This window comes from Phaseolus vulgaris, chromosome 4 (assembly GCF_051622355.1).
Source record: "Phaseolus vulgaris cultivar YP4 chromosome 4, ASM5162235v1, whole genome shotgun sequence".
Taxonomy (NCBI): Eukaryota; Viridiplantae; Streptophyta; class Magnoliopsida; order Fabales; family Fabaceae; genus Phaseolus; species Phaseolus vulgaris.
The window spans coordinates 9,935,171-9,956,280 of NC_143501.1; the positions used below are offsets into that span (position 1 = coordinate 9,935,171).

Below are 21,110 nucleotides of genomic sequence, written 5' to 3' on the forward strand. Positions count from 1 at the left end.
GGTCACATTGCAATAATGGATGAATGGAGTATGATTTTTTTTTACAACAAAAATTAAATAATTATTTTTTTATTTACGCGAGCCAGTTGTTGGGAGGAACAACACGGGTTACCGAGCTAGATTAGTGAGCCCGCCCCGCACTTTTTGGTAGCGGGTCGGCTCGCCCCGCATTGCCACCCCTAAATGAAACCAACCTCATCTATATCAATGCATTGTGATTACCAATCGGCAATAACTATAAATAAAAATAAAACTTTCAATGAAAAGAACAGACATATACAATTGAGACATAATTTAGTGAAACAACTGTTAAAGAGTGAAACGATTTCTATTGACTATGTCAAGTTAGAACGGAATTTGGCAGATCCTCTGACAAAATTCCTAGGGAGAAAACTTATTTTAGAAACATTGAGGGAATGGGACTTAAGCCACTTGCAAACAAACAAGTGATGGAAACCCAACCTTTGTGATTGGAGATCCCATGAATAAGGTTCATATGGGTACAAACAAGTCACTTGTTAGTTCTACTAGCACTAATATTGATTCAAAATTAATTTTTTCCATTCCTATGGTGTGTGTGAAAGTGCTAAATACTGCATTATCGAGAGGATAAACTTTGTGATTAAAATTCTGAGGTAAAAGAGTTTTAACAATTTACAAAGTTTTTAATGATTTTTATATCCCTTATGGGTGGTGTATGATTTGCAACATACATTTGATGAAATCATCTGTATGAGTGTCAAGTGGGGCCGCTTGCAAGAGATCTTGGAAAGATCTCTATAACACTTATAAATATTGAGCACGTGCATGACCTAATAAGTGCAACACAACAATAACAACAAGTAATGTGGGAGTGTATAGTGATTGTTAAACCTCTAACACATAATGAGTGTCTTGGTTCATATAGCTTGCTATACCAACTACACTATGTGTTAAGTTCATTAGTCTAATATTGGTTCATATAACTATAGGTCGTGGCGGGGCGCTGTTGTGTTGCAGTGCGGCGGTTGGCGGGACTTGCTAGAGTTGGCATGGTTTGGCCTAGGCAGTTGCAAGCCGTGCAGAGGCACGGTTGGCGATGCAGGAGTGGAGGTGCGAACCGTGGAAATCGGTGCTGCTACAGTGCGTGGAAGCTATTGTTGGCAGCTGCCGCATGGTGTAAGGTAGCGGTGGCGACTGTGGTGACAATTGCTGTGGCTGAAGGTGGTCGGCTGGTGCAGTGGTGCAGGGTGGTTATGCTAAGAGAAACAAGGTAGTGTAAAGATTGCGGGCCAAAGGTGCGTGAAGAGAAACATGGGTGTGCGAAGAGTGCACGAAGAGAAATAAGGGGTGTGAAGAGAAAAAATATATATTTTAATTTTATTTTCCTTTTTATTTTCTTATTTTCAAAACTAAAATGCAACCACTTTATCTCTTTTTTATTTTCTTAAAAGAAAACAAATTAATAATATATTTTTCAATTATCTCCTTTTCAAAACATTTTCCACCACCATAAGAATTGTGGTATGAGAACAATTTTAGAGCACGTAGATGTCAAATGTTCTTATCAGAGATAAGTTGCAATCATTTATGGTGAATGTCCAAATTATGAGTTGATTGTTCAAATTATTTTTCTCCTTTTTCGCGCTTACCATGGAGGGTCCAAAATCTCAACATTCTTGTCCTTTCTTTCCTCGCATTTATGCAAGAATTAGTAAAAACAAACATCCAATATTCGCGTCTTCCATTCTACACGAACAAGAAATATATAGAAACAAACACATGATTAAATGTGTGTTTGGATTGGGGAGTGGATGTGTGAAGATTTAAGGGACTGGATGTGTGGGGATGTGAGAGAGAAGTGTGAAGAAAGTGAGAGTGTTTGGATTGGGATATCTTAAAGTGAATGTGTGAGAGAAGTTAGGAGAGTTTGTGAGTGATCTTATGGTTGTGAGAGAATTTTATTTTTTTTAAAGGTGTTAAATGTTATTTTACAAATTTATCCCTACCTATTAATTTTTTTTAATAATGAAATGAGTTATTTTTGTTTAAAAATAAACAACTTTAACATATTTCGTAGATTTAAAAATTACAATTAGAAAATAAATATATATTAAATATAAATAGATATAATTTAAAATTATAATTAGAAAAAAATATGTATTTAAACAATTAAATAAAAATAGAACTTCAAGTAATTTCTTAAAATATTAAACATGCACTATAAAACTAAAAAATAAACAAGAAAATAAATCAGATCTTATATAAATAAAAATTATTTTTTTATATTAAAATTTCTATAGTAATAAAAAAATAAAAAAATATAAAAATATTACAACAACAAAAATATAACGTAATTAAAAATAGAAAAAAATTTCATAAAAAACTATTATCAAATAAATTATAACTCATAAACATAATAATTATATATAAAAAATATATTAATACAAACACAAGAACAAATTAAATAAAAGCACAACTTCAAATAATTTCTTAAAATATTCATATATTATAAAATTAGAAAATAAATCACATCTTATATAAATAAAAAATACTACTTTTTAATATTAAAAAACCATACAATAATAAAAAATAAAAAATACTAACAGTAGAATAAATGAAGATAAATTCGAAACAATACATGTTGATGAGACTTTTCCTCTACATCTCTTTATTTTAAGAGGAGATAATATTTAAGGTGTGTTTGGATTGGGGAGTGGATGTGTGAGAATATGAGAAGAAAGTGTGAAGAAAGTGAGGTTGTTTGGATTGGGGTATGTTAGAGTGGATGTGCGAGAAAAATTTATGGGAGTTTGTGATTGATGGAATGGTTGTAGGGAAATTTTGATTTTTTTTACAAGTGTAAAATGTAAGTTTACAAATTTATCATTGTTTTTAAAAATATTTGAATAATGAAATATGAAATATTTTTTTGTGAATTTGAGTTAATTAAAATTTTGTAAATTATTTCCAATACGGATGAATAATTATTTTTTAAAAAAACATTAGTTTCTTATCATTCTTTGAACATGAATTTTTTTTATAAATATAATAAGTTTGTAAATGATGTGACGAGTGTGATTGAAATTTTATTTTTTTAATTAATAAAATATTAAGATTACAAATTTATTTTTATATTTTAAAAAATTAATTAATATATTTATTTAAAATTAAATAATAATAAAATAAATATTAAATTAATAATAATATTTAAAAAATTAATTTATAGAAATTATATACATAATCAATTATATATTATTCATAATTGATTATATATTTTATAATAATTTTATTTATATTATAAATATACTTAATATGTTTGTTTTGTAATATGATTTTATCTTTATTTTTTTATTTGTTTTTTTGTCCCGTTTATTTTTCCTTTGCCTTCAGCATGTCAAAACAAAATCTGGAATAAATTAGGAAAATCACCAATGCTGACGTGTCTTTCCACAACAATCTCTGCATATAAGAGGAATATGATTTTCAGTGTTCATGTGGATATCCTTCCTCACACTTCCGCGCACATCTCTTGATCCAAATAGGGAACATCAATATACTTCAATTCTTGTGAACAGTACTTCCCTTGAAACAAACATGTCAAACAAACATGCCCTTAGTGTTCACATGTATATCCTATTATTCTCTTCCCTACAAAACCTTAAATCCAAATAGTTATTACTTTTTTGAACATTTAATTCTTTATTAAAAAAAATATATTTTTATTTAAAATTAATATTTTTACATAATGGAAATAGAAATTTTTAATGTTATATATATTTTTTTTACATTTTACATAGACATATTTTACATACACATAACATAATGTTATGAAATAGATATAGTTTATTTCTTACATTTTAAAAAAATATTAATCTTATAATTAAAAATATTATACATAATGTTGTAGTAATTAAGAAAACCAAAAAAATGTTAAGAAAAGGAATTAGAAGTTTTAATAAAATGTGTACATAATTCTTATTTTTATAATATTTAATTCTTTATAAAAAATACATTTTTTATTTACAATTAATATTTTTACATAATGGAAATGGAAATTTTTAATGTTAAATTTTATTTTTCAGATTTTACATAAACATAAAATAATAAAATAATGTTAAGAAATATATATAGTTTATTTGTCACATTTTACATAAATTATTAAACAACTTTTTATTCTCAGTATTAAAGGTGCAAACAAACTTCCTCAAGAAAACAAATCTTTTGCTTTTGAGATATTTAATGCATAAAAAAATTATGATAACTTTCTTTAAATTAATTTTAATTAGATTAAATATATCATTAATAAACTTGTTAACATAATCTAAATTGGATTATAATCAATAAAATAAACAAAATAAACAGACTAAATTTGTGATTGATACAAAATCAAATCAATTTGTTATTATAGTGATTTTATATTAACTTCGTCAAATTACGTATCAAGATTGTTTCTTTATCAAAATAAATGAAATCTTGCATATTTTGATTTTAAAACAATAAAGAACAAAACATATTCTCCTTCAAGGTAAAGACACACACGGTAAAGGAAAAAAACATGAAGATCTTCTAACCATATTAATTCAATTTTTCTCAAAATTCTGCACTCTTTACTACAAGATCAAACCTACATTACCATCAATTTTAATAATAAAAAAAATAGTATAATCTTTAAAACATGAGTTAGAAAAAATAATATTACAAAAAGGGCACTACTCTGAATCAATATATGGAACCAAAATTTTGCACTTTTTACTACAAAATAAAACCTACATTATCTAAACAGATCAGGTTCAAGAAACGAAGCAAATGGATATTAAAAACTAATTTATTGTTAAAGAAACACAACAACACATAGTGTAACAATAAGACAAAACTAAGTTTACTCAAAATTAAACATTCAGAAAAAACATGTTACAATAATCATCTGATACATCTAGTGATGGTGGTAAGGCATGCAAATCTCCTCCTCCTTGATATTCAACACAAATACTTGGCAAGACAGATTCATCAACTTTATTGTTACAACCCACAAGATCATCACATGCTTGATAAGGCCAATCCCAGCTACTAAGTTCCATCATCAATTCCTCAAACTCCAGGTCACTAAGTTCATTGGTTGAATTTAGTGGCACATCAACTGGACTACTAAAATCTACCATTCCATAACTCTTATCATTAAGTTGCTTCAAGAAATCATCAAGAAGGGTTTCGCTTTGAGAGATGTTTTGCAAGTAATTGGCTTGGGTTGGATGTGAAGTGGTAGCAACAGCATTTTCCTGAGCCATGTTTGACACAAAACCTTGAGGTTGATCCTTCAACAATTTAATTCCCCGATCACAAGCTTCAATTTTGGCATCCACATGAGCACAAAAGGCCCTCAATTGATCCTCTTCCATGATTATCATACTTGGATCCCAAGTTGGATACTTGATGCTGCTAATATGTTTATCCACTTTGGAAATCTCAGTCTCAATCATGTTTTTCCTATTCTCAAGAAACTCTTCAATACCATAAGTCTTGTGAGGTCTCTCATTCTTTATTTCACTTTTATAATACTTTTGAATCATGGAGTGTACCTCTACAGGGTTTTGGGGTGAAGTCATTGGCCCAACATCCCCATTATCATCATCAAACACAATCAAACAGTGTTCACCACCACACTTCTTGGAAAATTCAGAGATCTTCTTCATTAGCCCTCTCTTTCTTCGCAAGAAAGTTGTCTTGCGAAATTTTTCATTTGAGATGTGTTTTAAGGTTATTTTGCACGACCCATTTTCTAAGAAAACAAAATATGGCAAAAAAAATTCAAGAAGAAACAATAAACAAAGAAATTCAACTTAATTTTTTTTTTATCAGCAACAAATTAATGTAATAAAAGGGACACTTCAGGGGTGTCCCAACCCTTATACAAAGAAAGTCATCTAAGATACAATGCATAAAATAAAGCAATAGAAAAAACAATACAAAGTTTAGCTAGAAAAACATCAGCATGAAGCATCGCATGTATCCTAGAAAAACAGAGATACCTACACCTGGATAGAAAACAGCATGTGCTGTCACAAAAAGCCCAATCTGCAGTTTTTAAGAATATCTATGTTGCAGAAGCCACCGAAAACAAAACTTCTCCTACCTTATTGAATATTATCTACTCACTTCCCCCTTTCACCGACTCCAAATAGCATAACAGGGTGGCATCTCATAGTCCAGTGTCATACCTTGTTTTTGAATCCAAGTCTTCCTTTCTAAACTTTCCTCTGAATCTGACATACCCCTTCCCCTTTACAACCTACCCCCTTACATTCAAAAGACAAAACATCAGAAACTCTAATTCCCCTCCGTTTAGGCACCATCATGACTTCAAATGTTCCTCCCTCACATCTTTCGCCCTGCTTAACTCATCTGCTATGGTTTAGGAGTAACCCCCTGTGCCCTGAATCAGACTCAATAAAATACTAGATTTGTCACACTTTTGTATTGGAAACATCTTATTAGGTTCTGCCATGGAGATATGATTGCCATCACATGGTTTCTGGCTCCCCTACAAAGAAGATAGAATTAGCATTTTATACATTGGACAGGGTTTAGATGCCACTCCGCAAGAGAGTAATTAAAAGACCGCATCCTATGTTTCATCCATGACCAGGCTCTAACTTGTGCTAGATGAAAAATTTCATCATCATCCACTACACCATTTTTGAAGATTATAGTGTTCCGCTGCCCCCAAAGACATCTCACCACCGCTACCCACATGCCTTTCCACACCATATTCTGCTTGTAATTGAAAGCTTGAAAGTTGAACTGCTCCAAATGACATGTCAGCTCCCTATGTTGAGCACAGACAATTCCCATCCATCTAAAGCATCTATTCCACACACGTTGAGCTACCGAACACTCCACAAATAGATGTTGTACTGTTTCATTGCCACCCCCACACAATACACATAATTGGTTGTTTATCATCACCCCTCTCCTCATTAAGTTTGTCTTTGTTGGAAGTTTGTCTAGAAGGGCCCTCCACGCGGTTACCAGCACATTAGGATACGCTTTAACCTGCCAGAGCAAGTTAAAGATTGCATTTGGGCCATCTGTAGAAGATTTAGTAAGTCGTTCATATGCCGTCTTCACCGAAAAAACTCCAGATGTGTCCCCTTCCCACTTCTGGGAATCCATCTCTTCCCTGATGAGTTTGGTTCTGCTTATCACTCTTAGCAGCTCATCTACTAGTTCAGACTCCCACTGAAACCTATACCTTCTCCAACCCAACGTCCATGTCCACTCATTGTCCTCCCATATTCCCACCTCAGACACCTTTGATTCCTGATTCAGCGATATAGAAAACAGTCTCGGAAAGGAATCCCGTAAAGTCCTGCTGCCAGTCCATGCGTCCTCCCAGAAACGTACCCTATCCCCATTCCCCAATTTCCAGCTAGTGGCACTATGAAACCAACTTACTTCTTCTTCCTCACCACAACTCTTGCACAGGTCTTTCCACCACCAAGAGGAATTCTTCTGGTTGTTACGGCTTGGATTTGAATCCATACCATACTTAGACAACAAAATATCTTTCCACACGCCTTTTTCTTCACTCATAAGTCTCCATTTCCATTTTGCTAAAAGTGCTGCGTTGAATTTCCTGATGTCTTTGATTCCCAGCCCTCCTTCCTCCAGTGGTCTGCAAATTTTGTCCCAACTCACCCACGGTATTGGCCTATTCTCCTTTCCCCATCCCCAGAGAAATCTTCTTTGGATTCGTATAATACTCTCACAAACCATTTCTGGTGCCTTGAAAAAAGATAGATAATACAACGGTAATGACGTAAAAACCGATTTAATTAAGCAAATTCTGCCAGCCATAGATAGAAACCTCCCCTTCCAAGCACTAAGTTTTGTGTTTAACTTTTCTATTATCATCTCCCAGTACTTCTTCCTCCTTGGATTTCCTCCTATCTCCAACCTCAGGTATTTAAAGGGTATCTTCATAAGAGTGCAATGTAGGCTCTTTGCATAGACTTCAAGAGTCTGCTCTCCGACATTAATTCCGGTCAACTTTGACTTGTGAAAAATTACTTTCAATCCTGACGCTAGTTCAAAGCATCTGAGTATTGCTTTTATGGTAATGACATTGGAATATAGGTCTTCACAAAAGAAAATTGTGTCATCCGCGAATTGTAGCATACATGTCTCGACCTTCTCTCTTCCAACCTTTATTCCTGTAAGCAAATTGACTCTGAGCGCCTGCCTAACCAACCCAGATAACCCTTCAGCAGCCACAATAAACAAAAAGGGTGCTAGGGGATCTCCTTGCCTTAGACCTCTCGAAACTTTGAACTCCTCAGAAGGACTACCATTAACCAACACTGATACTGTTGCAGATTCCAAACAACCTCTCATCCACATAATCCATCTTCTATGAAATCCCAACTTTTGAAGCATGTCAAAAAGAAACGCCCAACTTACTGAATCAAACGCCTTCTCATAATCTATTTTGAAGCACAAGCCCCTCCTCCTACCCCTCCTCAATTCCTCAATGACCTCATTAGCTACTAAAACACTATCGAGTAGCCCTCTATCTCTCAGGAAGGCAGCTTGGCATTCATCGACGACCAAGGGCAACACCTTCTTCATTCGACATGACAAAACTTTAGCAATGGTTTTGTAAAGCATTCCCACAAGAGATATAGGTCTAAATTGCTCAAGGGATGTCGGATCCCTCACTTTGGGCACAAGTGCTATGAATGATGCATTACTTCCCTTGGGAAGGCGTCCGGAAGCTTGGAAAAGGTGCACTGCTGCAATAATATCTTGTTTAAGAACCTCCCAATTATGTTTAACAAAATTAAAGTTGTACCCGTCCGGGCCTGGGCTTTTGGATCCCTCGCATGACCACACGGCTTCCTTAATCTCTTCTTCCGTAGCTATAAATATAATACTCACACTTTCTTCCACAGATAACTTTTTAAACTGTACATTGTCTAACCTGACCCCGAAGTCATGTTTGGCTGCAAATCTTTCTTCAAACAATCTTTTTGCTTCCCTCCTTACAACCTCGGGTTCTTCGCACCACTGGTCCCCCACATGTACTCCTTTCACCTCATTCTTCATACGTCTCCATCTTAATGTGGCATGATAAAATTTGGTGTTGGCATCCCCATATTTGGACCAGCTTGTCCTAGCTTTCTGCCTATACAAAGATTCAGTCTTCTTATTTAATACATTTAACTGTCCTATTAGGTCTAGTCTCTTCATCCTTCCCTGATCTTCAAATTCAGTTCCATCGTCTTGATTATCAAGGTTATCAATTTCAAACAACACCCTTTTTCTCTCTGTGATCAAGTGACCGAATACATCTCTATTCCACTCTTTGAGGTCGCACTTGAGGATTTTCAGCTTGTCTTTTAGCACTGTTATATGATCACCTTGAACCGTATATGAGTTCCACATAGCTTTAACTAAATCTTTGAATCCTGGGTCCATGAGCCAAGCATCCAACGATCTAAAAGGTCTAGGTCCCCAATCCTTTGAGACACATTTCACCACTATTGCACAGTGGTCTGACACTTCTCTCGGCTGGATGTATTGCTTTCCCATAGGCCATTTTTGCAGCCATTCGTCCGACACCAATACTCTATCTAATCTGCTTTTTGATGTGCCATTAGCTTTGAACCATGTATACTTCTTTCCCACTAACGGTAGTTCCACTAGAAGATTACTTTCTATAAAACTATTGAATCCTTTGATCTCGCTCTTTTGGCTTCCCCTTTCCCCTACACCTTTCCTTTCACCTGCAGACCTGACCGCATTGAAGTCCCCACAGAAACACCAAGCCCAACCCGGATTAGTGTTTTTCACGCTTGATAATTCCTCCCATAACTTCTTCTTGTCACTCATGTTGCATGCTGCATATACATTGACCACCGCACATTTTAGTCTAGAATTCACATGTTGGCCAAAGATCGCAATAAAGCCGCTTCCCTCCACATGCCTTTCATATACAAAGAATTGTTTATACCACATTACTAGTAGACTTCCCGCCCCTCCTACTCCATCGTTGTGTATCCAACCCACTTCATTATTTCCCCACAAAGCAAAGCAACGAGCATCCGAGAACAAAGTTGTTTTGGTTTCTTGTAGGCATGCCATTTCCACCCCCTCCTTCAAAATCAAATTTTTCAAGTATTTAGCCTTGATTCCTCCTCCTACCCCTCTTATATTCAGATTTACAATGATCATATGTAACTCCTTGTGTTCCCCTCATGATGTTTCTTCATTGTCTCAAGATCTCTTGACTCCATTCTTTCAATTTCCTCTACGACATTAACCTCATCCTTACGACAGGCAACCCCTAGATTTTTGCCTACCTCCCACAAGTCAGTTGTTTCTTCCTCTTTGTCTTCCTCCCTACATCTACTGTTGCAAAAAACTACATTTGGAATTTTACTGACCTTTGAATTTGAGGAACTGCCCTCCAATGTGTCTTCTGCTTGGTGGTTTGTTCTTCCTTGCATTAGCCTGCTTGTTTCTCCCAATTCCCACAAACCTCTGCTCCTTCTCTGAATAAATGAGGATGCTTTATTGGACACCTCTGCTCCCAATTCTTCGCCCAAATTCGCAAGCTGAACACCGTGATTATCGTTGCCCTTTTGATTAGAACCTTCACCGCAAAATGATTGTTCACAACACACCTCCCCCTGCACAGACTCCTTTCCTGCTCGTTCGACGTCACCCTCTCTCCCCCTTGACCCTTTGTTTTTTACGCTCCTATCACCTTTGGTAACTAAAGATGAGTGCATGTCATCCACTCGCGTCTTTTCAGTCTTCACACGAAGTGGGCCTGATTCTGATTGGGCTGAAGTAGCAACAACCAATTCCTGACCAGCTTCATTCCACTTGGGCTCGGTTTGACTTTCTTGTTGGGCCTCATCCCTGCACTCCTCATGATTTACATACATATTTGTTTTACTACAATTTGAGGCCTCTAAAGCTACAAGAAAGTTGGTCAGTGCTACTTGGACAGAATTGCTTTTACATGCAATGTTAACCATGTGGGAAACCGAAAAAGCTGACTCCCCTACCTCTGCCTCTACAAATTCTGCCTGCATCGCTTTTGCCTTATTCGTGTAAGCACTGTTACCTTTTACCTGCTCCAGATTTTGTAGCATTTCCCCTTCCTCTTCAAACTGTTCTTTTGTCTTATTAGGGATATTTCCTTGCCCATCTTTCGCTAGCTTCTCCGACCACCGCAGCGCCGCCTCTCCTGGCCTGCCCTCTTCTTCAACACTCTTTTCCGACCAGATTGTTCCCTCCACAAACGATTCCGAAGAAGTGATGTTATCTGAGGATTCGTAGAAATTGTACTTACACTTACATTTGCCTCCGAAGAAAACTGATTGCTCTTCCTCCATGTAAATGTTTAGGATTTGACCATTAATCTTCATTTCCTTTGCTAGTTTCGCACTACACGATTTGGGAATACGAACCTGAAGTCTGGCATACTCCAAGTTCTCCCAATTTCCGTTGCTTTGTCAACCTCCACCAAGGATGCTACTTCACCAACAACTTTCGAAAAGCAGTCCTTATTCCACAAGGAAATAGGAAGCCCGTAACACCTAACCCAGATAATTTTATGTCCTGCTACATGTGCATCGGTCCATGGTTCTACCGCCTCAAACACACTCTCAAACCATTGCTTATTGGTTCGAATGATATCCTCTACTCTAGCTCCCTGGTTGGGTGTTATGAGAGCCATGTTGTCCCCCAGATATCTCACTTTTACCATGTTCATCCCTCCCAAGATAAACTCCTCACACACCTGATTGTAGCTCAGATCTCCAGAGAAGAAGCCTACTGCACTATTGTTCAACCAAGGAAGAGTTTGTTGCTTTGTTTCAAAAATAGGGCCCTTCCATACGTTTAGTGGACCTTTTTCCACCACGTCCGCATAAGATTGATTTTTGTTGACCTCTCTCCACTCCTTTCTTTCCTTTCCCTTATAATGCCTTCCCTCCTCCTTCTTGTTCCCTTCTCTGAGTTTGAACCTGTGACCGTTCCTTTCTTCCATGTTACTGCGTTCAGATTGCACCCCCTTTCCTCTGAGTGGAACCTCTGTGTGCACCAGTTCAGATCTTCTGTAACGCGGAATGTTAACGTATAGCTTCATATTGCCAACCCACGCTTGGTCCATCTCCCTTTCGAGCCCACGAACATTCGCCACGTTGAACAGCCTGACGAACCCATATCTTCTCCCCCACCTATTCATTCTACGAGAAATAAAAACCTCTTTCACCCTTGCCCAGCGTTGGAACACTTTTACCATATCATATTCGCCATAGTTGTCTGGGAAGTTCGAGAAAAAGAAAGTTGTGACGTTGTTGAATGATTGTTGCGGCCTTCGTAACCTCCCGTAGCCGAACGACCCTCCCACCATTGTTCTCATAATCTATCCTAACTTAACTTTTACTATTTTGTTGATGGAACTGCAGTGGTAATGCTTATGCCATTTCAAGAAATTCAACTTAATGATGTATAGTAAAAAGTATACCTGACAAAAGGATGAACAAACACGTGGCAAAATGAAGAAGAACAAACAAAAAGGAGAAAGTTAAATGGAAAAGGCTTAGGAAGAAAGTTAAAGAGAAAAAGAGAGTTAATTTTGACACTTATTTTCTTTTGTTGTCTTTTAAAGGGCAATGAAACTTTCTCAAGAAATCAAATCTTTTGAGATATTTAATGCATATAAACAAATATGATAACTTTCTTTAAATTAATTTTAATTAGATCAAATATATCATTAATAAACTTGTTAATTTAATCTAATTTGATTATAATCAATAAATATATACAACCTTAAATATTAAAATTAACCTGTATTAATTGAAATTCAAATGTTACCGTGTAATAATGATAAATTTGGATGAAATCTATTTAGTCTAAATAAAATATTTTACAGTGATTGACATATTTAATTAAAATTAATTCAATTGGACAATTGTTGTGGCATGGGGCCAAGAAAAGGTTTGGTATCGACAGTTAATCAAATTTATAAATTAAATTTGTGTATGTTAGTGTAATTTAATCTCATTATATTACAAAAGTTGTTTCAAATTCTTCCAAAATTATCAATCTTAAAAAAGTCCATGTAAAAGTTAAAATAACTAAATAATTGCATTTTTTTATAATCCTAGAATATAAATATTTATTATGCAGAATATTAATTTATTTGAAAATTAATATTGAATCTAATATTAATTTCAACTTAATAATAAACTTTGACTATTTTGCACACAGAGTACAGTGAGAGATGTGATAATATGTAATAGGTAAAATCACAGTTTTAATAGAAGAGAGACATATAATAGATATTAAAGAAAAACATAAATAAAGATTTAGATGAGAAGTGATAAAAGATAGAGAATTTTTTACATTTGATATGATATCTTAAAATAAATAGAAATAATCAATGCTGTAGAAAGAGAAAAGTTTAATCATGTAAAATGTATAAACATTTTAAATTTGATTTCAATCAATCAATCATTAAAAATTAGTTGTTATTCATTAAAATCCAAGTTATTTAACATTGATTGATGGATTATAATGATATATTTGCATTTGATCTAATTAAAATTAATTTATAGAAAGTTACCATAATTTTTATATATTAAATATTTGAAAAAGATTTGTTCTTTTAGAAAGTTTTATTGCTAAGCTTTTTCATCACACTTTCTCCTTTTTGTTTGTTCTTTTCTTTTCTTGGGTATATTTATTATTGTATATTATTGGTGAATTCTTTTAGTGTTTATTGCTTCTTATTGAATTTTGTTGTCATGTGTTATTTCGTAGAAAATGAGTCGTGCAAAAATAACCTTAAAACATATCTCAAATGAAATATCTCGCAAGACATTTTTTTATGTGAAGAAAGAGAGGACTAATAAAGAAAATATTAGATTTTTTCAATAAATATAAAATGTAAGTTTACAAATTTATTCTTTCCTTAAAAAAATTTAAATAATAAAATATGAGATAATTTTGTGTAAATTTTAGTTGATTAAAATTTAATAAAAATATGTAATAAAATCAAATTATAATTATAATTAAAATTTATTATTGTTAATATTATTATTTAATAAATTTATTTTAATTATTATTGAATATATAATTTATATTTATTTATTTATTATTGTTTATAATTTATTATTATTGTTATTCATTATTTTAAAAAAATGATTACAGTTTTTAATTATAATTTATTATTTTTTTATATATGATTCCTATTTTAAATTTTAAATATATTACTATTATTTCAGAGTTTTTACATTTATATTACTAATTTATTTTCTTTTACTACCACTGTATTACTAATTTATATTATTATTATATAAATATGTTTATTTTACTACTATTATAATATAATATTATAATTATCTATTTTATTTTTATTTTTATTATAAATATATAATATATTTTTTATTATAATATATATAGAGTGTTGTACACATATAATTAAAGTTAAGCACAAAGTAGTAATAGACAAACTATTATCTATCTTTCTCCTTCTACGGAGGTTTTGAAATCCATGGTATTTTACGGAGGTTCTTAAACCCATGGTATTTTTGAAAGGCTTTTCCTGAGATTTAAAAAAACCCTGGGGAACACATTCCGCAGGGATGGTTTAGCGGGGAAACTACAACCCTGGGTAAATGACTTAATGGAGGTTTTAACCCTAGATAATGTAAAAATAAACCCTCGTTAAAACCATTTTTTTTTAGTGATGGAGGGGTCAAAATCTCAACATTCTTCTCCTTTCTTTCCTTGCACTTATGCAAGAATTAGTAAAAACAAACATCCAAGATCCACACCTTCCATTCTACATGGACAGTAAATATACATAATCAAACACAACATTAAAGGTGTGTTTGGATTGGGGAGGGCATGTATAGAGATTTGAGGGAGTGGATGTGTGGGGATGTGAGAGAGAAGTGTGAAGAAAGTGAGAGTGTTTGAATTGAGATATCTCAGAGTAAATGTCTGAGGAAAGTTTATGAGAGTTTGTGAGTGATATGATGGTTGAGAGAATTTTAATTTTTGTAAAGGTGTTAAATGTTACTTTATAAATTTATCCTTGTCTATTAATTTTTTTTAATAATGAAATGATTTATTTTTGTTTAAAAATAAACAACTTTCACATATTTCGTAGATTTAAAAATTACAATTAGAAAATAAATATGTGTTAAATATACATAGATATAATTTTTAAATTATAATTAAAAAAAATATGTATTCAACAAATTAAATAAAAACAGAACTTAAAGTAATTTTTAAAATATTAAATATGCACTATAAAATTGGAAAATAAACAAGAAAATAAATTAGATGGTATAAAAATAATTTTTTTATTAAAAACCTATAGTGAAAAAAAAAACTACAACAACAAAAATACAACATAATTAACACTAGAAAATAATTTCATAAAAAATATTATTAAATAAATTATAACTATAAACAAAAATATACTAATATAAACAGAACAACAAGTTAAATAAAAACATAATTTCAAATAATTTCTTAAAATATTAAACATATACTATAAAATTAGAAAATAAATCACATCTTATATAAATAAAAAATATTGTTTTTTAATATTAAAAAACCTTACAGTAATGAAAAATAAAAAAAAATACCAATACTATAAGAAATGAAACAACACATGCTGATGTGACTTTTCCTTTACATCTTTTCATTTTAAGAGAAGATAATATTTATTATTCACATGTATATTCTCTTATTCTCTTCCCTACAAAACCTTAAATCCAAATAAATAACTTATATACTCTCAATTCTTTACCTATGAACAATACATCTAAAAAACAAACATGTTCTAAAAGTATCCCAACAGTAATTGTTAGAACTTTACATGTGTTCATGTCCACTGCTGCAAATAGGTATTATATTTTCATTATTTTTCGTTAATAAATAGTAAGCTACTTAATAATAATGATCATACCGTAGTTAAAAAAGATACATAGATAATATAATTGAGATATATAAGAATTTTTTTTATTTCAAAACAGTTAAATTATCAAAAATGTCATTTGAAAGAAAAAAAATAGTATTTAAACAAAAAATCGACTTAAAACTTATTTAACCTTAATTTAACATATATTTTACTTTTGTATTCATACTCATACTATTTTTAAATAACAAAAAAAAGTAAAAGAAGTATAATTTTGAAATTCACAGAATTTAAAGTCCATTAATATAAGTCACAAAAATAAAAAAGTTTAGGAGTAAATATTTAGGATAATTTTTTAAAAAATCTTTATAAGTAATTCTATATAGTAAATAAACAATATATACGAACAATTTGATTTAGTAAATAATAATTTAAGATAAATATTAATAATTAATTCGTTTATATTAAACACAAATCTTGCATATATTGATTTTAAAACACTAAAGAACAAAACCTATTATCCTTCAAGGTAAAGACGCACACGGTAAAGAAAAAGAACATCAAGTTCTTCTAGACATATTAATTCACATTTTCACAAAATTCTGCACAGCAAGATCAAACCTACATTAACATCAATTTTAATAATAATAAAATAGTATAATCTTTAAATCATGAGTTAGAAAAAATAATATTGCAAAAAAGGACACTGTTCTGAATCAATATATGGAACCAAAATTTTGCACATATTAATGCAAGATGAAACCTACATAATCTAAAGAAATCAGCTTCAAGAAATGAAGCATATTGATGTCAAAAACTAATTTATTGTTTAAGAAACACAACAAAACATATAGTGTAACAACAAAACAAAACCAAGTTTACTCAAAATTAAATATTCAGAAAAATATGTTACAGTCACAAGATCATCACATGCTTGATAAGGCCAATCACAACTATTAAGTCCCATAATCAATTCCTCAAACTCCAAGTCACTAAGTTCATTGGTTGAATTTAGTGGCACATCAATTGGACTACTAAAATCATTAAGAAGGACTTCGCTTTGAGAGATACTTTGCAAGTAATTGACTTGGTTTGGATGTGAGGTGGTAGCAGTAGTATTTTCCTGAACCATGTTTGGCACAAAACCTTGAGGCTTATCCTTTAACAATTTAATTCCCTGATCACAAGCTTCAATTTTGGCATCCACATGAGCACAAAAGGCTGTCAATTGATCTTCTTCCATGTTTATCATACTTGGATCCCAAGTTGGATACTTGATGCTGCTAATCTGTTTATCCACTCTGGAAATTTCAGCCTCAATCATGTTTTTCCTATTCTCAAGAAACTCTTCAATACTATAAGTCTTGGTGAGGTCTCCCATTCTTTATTTGAATTTCATAATACTTTTGAATCATGGAATGTACCTCTACATGGTTTTGAGGTGAAGTCACTGACCCAACATCCCCATTACCATCATCATACACAATCAAACAATGCTCACCACCACACTTCTTGGAAAATTCGGAGACCTTCTTCATCAGTCTTCTCTTTCTTAGCAAGAAAGTTGTTTTGCAAGATCTTTCATTTGAGATGTGTTTTAAGGTATTCTTGCGCGACCCATTTTCTAAGAAAACAAAATATGACAAAAAAATTAAAGAAGAAACAATAAACAAAGAAATTCAACTTAATGATGTATAGTAAAAAGTATACCTAGCAAAAAGGAAGAACAAACACGTAACAAAAGGCAAAATAACAAACAAAGAGGAGAAAGTCAAATGGAAAAGCCAAAGAAAAAAAGTAAAAGAAAAGAAGAGAGGTAATTTTGACACTAGTTTTCTTTTGTTGTCTTTTAAAGGCAATGAAACTTTCTAAAAAAACAAATATTTTGACATATTTAATGCATAAAAACAAATATGGTAACTTTCTTTAAATTAAATAAAATATATCATTAATAAACTTGTTAATTTAATCTAAATTTAGAAAACAAAATTTTAATCTAAATTGGATTATAATCAATAAATTTATACAACTTTAAATATTAAAATTTATTCTGGATTAATTGGAATTCATATGTTACCTTGACTTTGTAATAATGATAAATTTGGATGAAAAGTTATGTAGTCTAAATAAAATATTTTACAATTATTGACATATTTAATTAAAATTAATTCAAATGGACAATTGTTGTGGCATGAGACCAAGAAGTGTTTTAAAATAAACAAACTATATTTGTGTTTGATATAAAATCAAATCAATTTGTTATTACAGTGATTTTATATTAATTTCGTCAAATTACGTATAAAGATTGTTTTTTTTATCAAAATAAATGAAATATTTTTTTTATCTTTTTCAACAGTAAATCAATATTAAGTCATATTAAAAAATAAATTTGTGTATATTATTGTAATTTAATATCATTATATTAGAAAAGTTGTCCCAAATTTTTCTAAAATTATCAATCTTAAAAAAATGGATAAACTAAATAATTGCAATTTTTTTTTAATCGTACAAAAATGAAAACGTATAGCTTTCTAAAATGAATATTAATTTATTTTAAGTAACGAAATTGGAGTATTTTACACTGGGAGAGTAAAACATAAAAGTGACTCCTCGTGTGAAACGGCTGAATCATCTGCATCCTCTGCAACAATGAAAACTGCATCATCTTGTATTCTCTGCATTCACGACACAAATTTTAGGTTTCATCATTTTTCTCATATCTCTTTTGATTCTCTACTGTTTAACTTCAATACATTTTTTTTTACTAATAAATTTGTGATTCATTGCTTCTAATTTCGTATTGGCTAAAATAGGTCAAGGAATTGCAAATTAGGAAGGTGTTCTTTGCGTTTCTCGTTCCTAGTTTCTGGTTCCTGGTGAAGGTGAGTTATTAAATGTCAACAGAAGTAATAATCTGTTTTCTTATTCTGTTCATGGAAATATTCAACTACTTTAGTATCTGAGTTGAATACAAATATTATATAGTAAACTAAATTTTCTTTTTAACTGGCTAAAATTACTGAGAAAATAGAATAAAATCCTGAGCCTAGTTATTAGTTCATGTGGGGATGATTTATTTTGCATTTGAGCTTACTGATTTGATTTGTAATTTGAGCCTGAGTGATTTGTTAAAATTTGAAAAAAACTAACTAGATAATTTAGATAACTATTGATATTGCCTAATGAGATATATATCAACCAACTACTTGTACTTATTCTTCTGATTCAGTGCCATTTTAGTAAACCAACACCCGTTTCATATAAAAGATTTTTCCTTGGTTTTTTAGACATTTTAGACAATTTTGTTTCATATAGAACTTTAGGAAATTTTTTTGTTGGCTCTTTGTAAAAGTGAACGGTAAGAGGAGATTTTGAAGCTGTTGGAAATCATAGACATAAAAAACCTTTCATCTGTTGAATTTGTAGCAATTGTATATCAGGCATTAGGAGGATTAATACTGGAACCTGTGGCAGAGAAGTTCCTTTCTTACTTCAAAAGTTGTGGTAATTTCATATTTATCTTTTTTTCACTGTGGTGATGTACATGAGACATGGCACTAAGTTGCATATGAAAAAGAAGAATAAGAATTTGTATATGATATATGGGCTTTTCTATATACGAATTCTGCTTCACTAAGTTACGTAATATATTAACTGCCCCAAAATTTGGTCTGCATGGATCTTTCCTTTTCTAGGCTGATTGTAAATGTATTTAATTAAAGATTTTTCTTACATTATACCCATTTGTATTTGAAGTATTATTGTAGTCATATAGTGAGATTAGGCATTGCTTCCTTTATATCTCTGTCTCCTGTATATATACATACTGAGGTTTTCTTACATCATTTTGCTTCCAACTGTGTTATATGTGGCATTCTCCTTATTCATAGGCTTTATTGTTCCAAAAGTACATGTAATAAGAAACTGTTTTGTTGAATGTCTACATAGCTAATATGTGTGTATTAATAGGTGTGTGGTAGGTAAGTAGATATTGTTCTTTGCATACCACGTTTTCGACTATCATCCTTCATGCAAAAAAAAAGCTGGGAATATTTTATTTTAGTCGTTGTATTTTTTTTTTGTGATTTTCTTTATGTTCACAGTTCATGGTTTAGGGGATATAGTTTATTGTTCTTAAATAAATTAAGCAATGACAAATTATAATACTTTCTTTTATAGTTGAATGATGCATTGTGTTCTATGATAGATTATGGATATTCGTCGAAGTTGAAGTTGGATGTTTGATAGATTAATGTCTAATAATAGGGGATATACTGATGCATTTTTAAAAAGAGGAGATGAGTTTTTATCCTATGCATGTCAAGAAATGAATTTGTCAAATGGAAAAATAAGATGTCCTTGTCCTAAGTGCAAAAATCTAAAGTTCTTTCATTTTGAAGAAGTTAAAGTTTATCTTTATAAGAAAGGATTCATTCCTAAATATTAGTTTGGACATGTCATGGAGAAACCTATGTATAGATACTAGTTCTTAGATTTTTAGTACACAAGGAGGGATACATCAATAGATTTGATTTGAGAGCATGCTTTATATTTTTGCTGGTCTAGAGTATGAAATGGATCATGATCAAGAAATGAATGACTCTCTAAGTATGGATGAGACTCCAAACATAGAAGCACAAAAGTTTTATTAATATGGCCCGAAAACTATTTTGGCCTGGATGTAATAATCACATTGAATTATCTTTTGCTGTTAGATTTAAAATCAAAGGAAAATATGTCTCAAGGATCAAACATTAGTACTTATGAAAGAGACGCATCCTACTGGTAAACTTAGAAAAGATTTGGAAGTAGTTAAGAAAGAAAGAAATGAACTTTGAATGAAAATTGTAAATATTGAGAAGCTTTCTAAAGAAAACAATCCAATGATTCAACGATGATGGATGTATATGATAGGTTGTCAATCCATGCCACCAAGCTTTGAGGAAACTGAAGATGAAGCACAATCACCCAGTCAACCACTTGGTTCTTATCAAGGTAATTTTATTACACTATTCTATATCTCTCTCTATGCTCTTGTATTTCCCCTCCCCCTCCTTTGAATCGCACCAAAACCATTGTGATTCCATTCCATCTCTTATATTTTCATTTCATCTGAATACTTCTAAAGTTTCCATTCATTTTTCTTCTCTTGTCTGTTTTGACTTGCTAAGTGTGGACTTTG

General features: G+C 31.7%; 3 protein-coding genes across 9 annotated transcripts in view; 1 reads left to right on the forward strand and 2 right to left on the reverse strand.

Annotated features, from left to right (window-relative positions):
* Positions 1-11,425: 11,425 nt before the first annotated feature.
* LOC137838252 (uncharacterized) lies at positions 11,426-12,406 on the reverse strand. The gene has a single exon (XM_068647503.2). It carries the CDS (start codon positions 12,404-12,406, stop codon positions 11,426-11,428), a length of 981 nt encoding a protein of 326 aa, XP_068503604.2.
* A 4,106-nt stretch (positions 12,407-16,512) lies between these two features.
* On the reverse strand, positions 16,513-17,309 carry LOC137838253 (uncharacterized). The gene is made up of 3 exons (XM_068647504.2): positions 16,842-17,309; positions 16,636-16,691; positions 16,513-16,549 (listed from the first exon to the last, which is right to left on the reverse strand). The coding sequence occupies exons 1-3, from the start codon at positions 17,307-17,309 to the stop codon at positions 16,513-16,515; spliced, it is 561 nt and encodes a 186-aa protein (XP_068503605.2).
* A 1,202-nt stretch (positions 17,310-18,511) lies between these two features.
* The window catches only part of LOC137837173 (uncharacterized), an 80,594-nt gene continuing 77,995 nt past the window's right edge, over positions 18,512-21,110 (forward strand). For 4 of the 7 annotated variants that reach the window (XR_016520456.1, XR_016520457.1, XR_016520455.1 and 1 more), the window contains exons 1-3: positions 18,512-18,627; positions 18,742-18,810; positions 20,843-20,923. The gene's annotated coding sequence lies outside the window, so the exon portion shown is untranslated. The remainder of the gene's footprint in view (positions 18,628-18,741; positions 18,811-20,842; positions 20,924-21,110) is intronic. The other 3 variants (XR_016520458.1, XM_090301395.1, XM_068646061.2) reach the window with 1 other exon arrangement.

Excerpts from the sequence above, each read along its gene's own strand:
- LOC137838252 (XM_068647503.2), bottom strand. The coding sequence starts at position 12,406 with ATGGTGGGAGGGTCGTTCGGCTACGGGAGGTTACGAAGGCCGCAACAA.
- LOC137838253 (XM_068647504.2), bottom strand. The coding sequence starts at position 17,309 with ATGGGAGACCTCACCAAGACTTATAGTATTGAAGAGTTTCTTGAGAAT. Across the intron at positions 16,692-16,841 it reads CATGTGATGATCTTGTGACT|GTTTCATCTTGCATTAATAT; the intron begins GTAACATATTTT and ends TAGATTATGTAG. Across the intron at positions 16,550-16,635 it reads CCATATATTGATTCAGAACA|GTTTGATCTTGCTGTGCAGA; the intron begins GTGTCCTTTTTT and ends ATGTTAATGTAG.